General features: G+C 43.4%; 1 protein-coding gene across 1 annotated transcript in view; it reads right to left on the reverse strand.

Moving 5' to 3' along the window:
• The window catches only part of LOC110493290 (mitogen-activated protein kinase kinase kinase 12), a 48,539-nt gene extending 45,333 nt beyond the window's left edge, over window positions 1–3,206 (reverse strand). The window contains exons 1-2 of the mRNA XM_036950888.2: window positions 2,726–3,206; window positions 1–516 (exon numbers count right to left, since the gene is read on the reverse strand). The exon at window positions 1–516 is cut by the window's left edge and continues 62 nt beyond it. Of these exons, the coding sequence (XP_036806783.2) occupies window positions 1–443 (443 nt within the window). The 5' untranslated portion in view covers window positions 444–516; window positions 2,726–3,206. The remainder of the gene's footprint in view (window positions 517–2,725) is intronic.
• Window positions 3,207–5,419: the final 2,213 nt, after the last annotated feature.

Genomic DNA, 5,419 nt, shown 5'->3' on the forward strand with positions numbered 1-5,419 from the left:
AGACACCCAAACAGTCCCTCCAGAAACCCTCCACTTCCTCCCGACAGCAGCCTCACATCCTCAGCCTGGCTCCGCACCGCTCCTCCCTCCGCATCATGGCCATCTCCCTCCATCCTACCCCCTCCCTCCCCGTTCTCATGGAGCTTCAGCACACTGTTGGCAAAGTGCTCCTGCTGCTCCTCGCTAGGCGTGGGGCTGTGGCCCCCACAGGTGTGTTCACCATTATGACCTCCACCTCCCCCGCCGTCGGGCTCTGGGGCACCCCCGGTGTCTATAGATAGTACGTTCCGTAGGACACACTGGGTGGGGGTCAGATCCATCTCAGGGGTGCAGGCGGGTGTCTCGTCCAGCCGGCCCCGGAAGGTAGGGGTGTGTTCTGAGAGGGGGGTGTTGAACCCGGAGAGAGAGGGGGACGGGGCGCGGGACTCTGTGATACAGGCCATGGGGAGCTCTGGTCAGGGGAACAGGAAGAACCCCGGGACTGTTGATCAGTCAGGGCCAGCGACGAAGCAAGACCTGTAGGAGGTGAGCAAAAAGGTAACCATGGTTACAGATTATCTGACAAAAGCTTCAGTTTTTCTTCTATATGAACGAACACCTTGGTGGAATATACGCAGTAGCTGTGACTAAAACACAGATGTCAGGGTTTAAATAAAATAGATTTTGTGTGTTACCACATCAATGGAGGCCTCCGTTTACTGTGGTCAACCATGTCAAGGTTAGCCAATGTTAACAAAACAATTAACGAGGATTCTCTTCTTTTCATAGTCATGGGCCAGTAAACGAAAGGTTGCTGGATCGAATCCCCAAGCTGACAAGCTAAAAATCTGTCGTTCTGCCTCTGAAATAAGGCAGTTAACCCACTGTTCCCCCGATCGGCGAAGACGTGGATGGCGATTAAGACAGCCCCCCACCGCACCTCTCTGATTCAGCGGGGTTGGGGTTTAAATGCAGAAGGAACATTTCAGTTGAAGGCATTCAGTTGTACAACTGACTAGGTCTCCCCCTTTCCCCTTCCTTTTGTTTCCTCTCACATCCTCCTACTACATCTCAGAGATATCACTTTCTAGATGACTACTATGCTAATCGGCACCAGAACTTGTGTTGCTGTTAGTAACGAGAAGAGAGAAGAGAGAGTCGAGTGGCTGCTCTAGAAAGCCTGTTTATGTCCCCAAGGACAGACATCCCCCACAACAGATCCAGGAGAAGAGGAATACATTGTCGTCTCACAGACGACTGCTGTTTTTAAAAAAAAAATGTAAATGATTGCCAATGATACAATGTTATAACAAAAACTGCAGTGACACATTGGTGTAACAACATCTCCTTGCTAGAGAGCTGTGTTCAACAAAATAATAATCCAACTGTACCTGAATATCAAGGCCAGTGTGTTATAATAGCTAGTTATATATATATATATATATATATAACTCCATGCAAATGATTAGCACAATGGGACAAGATTATTATGATTCTGACGAAACTTGTAAATGGAATTTAATTTTGCTGACATTTTACTTTACCCCTGTTCAAGAGAAATCCTCAGCGAGAGCATTACAGTTTGACGGTCAGTGCCTGAAACACGGAAATACTACAACGTGTATTTAGGCCTGGGTGACTCCTTTGCATAAACACGGGTTGCTTCATTGCTAGTGCCTAGAGTCTTGTTGGCAGAAAAAAATAAAAAACCTAGGTTCACTTCAGAACCATGGATAGCGCCATTAAGGGGGAAAGAAATGCACATTACTCCTGGCCCTATTCAGCCTCAAAACCTGTAGTGCCTGGTGACGGGTACAACGGATGGTGATTTTCTTCCCTTCAGATGATCAGTTTACTGAGCTGATTTCAAATCAAAAGTCACACACACACACACACAAGTTCAGTTTTACGTCAGGTAAGTGTCACAAAGCCAGACTCTGGCCACGTCCACACTCTCAATCATCAGTCCATGGGATGAGTCATGATTGCTTCCTTCCTCAGTTGGTATACCCCATGTTTTTTTATTTTGTTTATTTATTTACATCAAACTAATAATTAATGGTACATCTACCCTGTGTGCAAAATCTAAAACATCAAAGTCAAGACCATAAAAAACGAAATATTTCCACCTTATTAATTATGTACAATGAACCATATTCCTGCCTTCGTTTGTTCTGTTGGCAACTGAAAAGACACATTCTCTTGGGTATCACAACAGTCTAGTCAGCCAACAGTCAGTCATACATTCACTGACATTTGACAGAAATAATAGACCTTTGCTTCAAATTCAGATAAGAAGTGAAAGGAGAAACCTGTCCATTGCTACGCATCTGTCTAACGTTCGAGTAATCACTGAATATTTTGTTGTGTCAATGATTTTCAACTTAATGATCCTGCCCCCCCTCCTTAAGAGTGGCAGCAGCTGCTAGTCGGTCCTGCAGAATAAGCCCCCCCCCCCCCCACGCAGTGGATAGGCCAGGCGGTGCATTGAAGCGAACCAAAACACAGGCTCCTCAATGGCACCGATTCGCTTCACAGCTTCTACGGGACCCGTGCGCCAAAGCGCATCACCATATCATAGACTATGCCTCGCTTTAGCGTATAATATTAGTCTATATTACATAGACTACAACTGATTTATTTACATGGAATATTGGAGATGTGATTTACACGATCTAGGCTCAAACGACATTAGCCTGGCAGATTTCCAAATATAATTTAATACATTTGTTTTTTTATAACGTACCTTAGCAAATGCAGCAACCTCAAGTCTCAAACTCCATTGTTGTTGATTATATCTTTCACATAGGCTGCTATTTATTTAATTTGTTCTCGATGCAGCATTCTAAAACAGCGCAATTATTCTGCTTTCCTCGTTTTGTTGATATAATCAGTGTCACCGCGCGCGACTCAGCTCAGCATCCAATTTTCTTTGCTGCACGCACTCGCTGTTCTAGAATGGGCACTAGCGATGGAAGCAATGGAGAGTCCATCCTTCGTTCATTTCAACCCGATCTTTATAACCTTAATAAATCTCTATCCCGGTCCGGCCGGTGATTTGATCACATGTATTTGATTTCCCTTTCTTCAGACTTGCTGTGAGGTGAAAATATGTGATTTGGAGCGGTCCCTTCTCTCCAAGCCCCTGCAGATTTTATATTGCGGAGTGCCTCCCTCACCTATGCGGAGGAGAAAGCGAGGAGAGGGGCGTGTGTCAGGCAGGCAGTGACGGAGGAGGGGGCGGGATTTGGCTTATAGTCTACACCAGGGATCATTATCTAGATTCTGCCTCGGGCCGATTATTTCTTGGATTGTGGATTGTCAGGCGGCCAGAACATTTTTTACAAATACTTTGTAGACTGCAAATTGACCATAATAAGTCCAAACAGATGTATTTGACTAAAACATACAGTACCAGTCAAAAGTTTAGAAAACCTACTCATTCCAGGGTTTATCTTTATTTTACTATTTTCTACATTGTAGAATAATAGTGAAGACATCAAGACTATGAAATAACACATATGGAATCATGAAGTAACCAAAACAGTGTTAAACAAATCAAAATGTATTTCATATTTGAGCTTCTTCAAAGTAGCCACCCTTTTGCCTTGATGACAGCTTTGCACTCTCTTGGCATTCTTTCAACCACCTTCACCTGGAATGCTTTTCCAACAGTCTTGAAGGAGTTCCCACATATGCTGAGCCCTTGTTGGCTGCTGTTCCTTCAATCTGCGGTCCAACTCATCCCAAACCATCTCAATTGTGTTGAGGTCGGGGGATTGTGTTGAGATCGGGTGATTGTGTTGAGGTTGGGTGATTGTGGAGGCCAGGTCATCTGATGCAGCACTCCATCACTCTCCTTCTTGGTCAAATAATCCTTACACAGCCTGGAGGTGTGTTGGGTCATTGTCCTGTTGAAAAACAAATGATATTCCCACTAAGTGCAAACCAGATGGGATGGCGTATCGCAGCAGAATGCTGTGGTAGCCATGCTGGTTAACTGTGCCTTGAATTCTAAATAAATAACAGACAGTGTCACCAGCAAAGCACCATCACACCTCCTCCTCCATGCTTCACGGTGGGAACCACACATGCGGAGATCATCCGTTCACCTACTCTGCATCTTACAAAGTCATGGCAGTTGGAACCATAAATCTCACATTTGGACTCATCAGATCAAAGAACATATTTCCTCCGGTCTAATATCCTTTGCTCATGGTTCTTGGTCTCTTCTTCTGATTGGTGTCCTTTAGTAGGCTGTCTCACAACCGGCCACAATTGAGCGTCCCGTAGGGTGGCACACAATTGGTCGTGTTTGATCGGCGCAGGCAGTATTGTAAATAAGAATTTGTTCTTAACTGACTTGCTTAGTTAAATAAAGGTTACATTTAAAATAAAATAAAAACAACAATTCATTACAACAATTCGACCATGAAGGCCCGATTATGCAGTCTCTCTGAACAGTTGATGTTGAGATGTGTCTGTTACTTGAACTCTGTGAAGCATTTATTTGGGCTGCAATTTCTGAGGCTGGTAACTCCAATTAACTTATCCTCTGCAGCAGAGATAACTCTGGGTCTTCCTTTCCTGTGGCGGTCCTCATGAGAGTTAGTTTCATCATAGCACTTGATGATTTTTGCGACTGCACTTGAAGAAAATGTTCGGTATTGACTGACCTTCATGCCTTAAAGTAATGATAGACTGTCGTTTCTCTTTTCTTATTTGAGCTGTTCTTGCCATAATATAAACTTGGTATTTTACCAAACAGGGCTATCTTCTGTATACCACCCCTACCTTGTCACAACACATCTGATTGGCTCAAACGTATTATGAAGGAAATAAATTCAAATTAACATTTAACAAGGCACACCTGTTAATTGAAATGCATTCCAGGTGACTACCTCATGAAGCTGGTTGAGAGAATGCCAAGAGTGTGCAAAGCTGTCATTTCTTTTTTTTCTTTTTTTCTTTCACCTTTATTTAACCAGGTAGGCAAGTTGAGAACAAGTTCTCATTTACAATTGCGACCTGGCCAAGATAAAGCAAAGCAGTTCGACAGATACAACAACACAGAGTTACACATGGAGTAAAACAAACATACAGTCAATAACAAAGTATAAACAAGTCTATATACAATGTGAGCAAATGAGGTGAGAAGGGAGGTAAAGGCAAAAAAGGCCTTGGTGCAAGTAAAACACTGGAATGGTAGTTTTGCAATGGAAGAATGTGCAAAGTAGAAATAAAAATAATGGGGTGCAAAGGAGCAAAATAAATAAATAAATTAAAAACAGTTGGGAAAGAGGTAGTTGATAGGGCTAAATTATAGGTGGGCTATGTACAGGTGCAGTAATCTGTGAGCTGCTCTGACAGTTGGTGCTTAAAGCTAGTGAGGGAGATAAGTGTTTCCAGTTTCAGAGATTTTTGCAGTTCGTTCCAGTCA

The sequence above is a fragment of the Oncorhynchus mykiss genome, chromosome 17 (genome assembly GCF_057628025.1).
Source record: "Oncorhynchus mykiss isolate SJ-2025 chromosome 17, ASM5762802v1, whole genome shotgun sequence".
Lineage (NCBI taxonomy): Eukaryota > Metazoa > Chordata > Actinopteri > Salmoniformes > Salmonidae > Oncorhynchus > Oncorhynchus mykiss.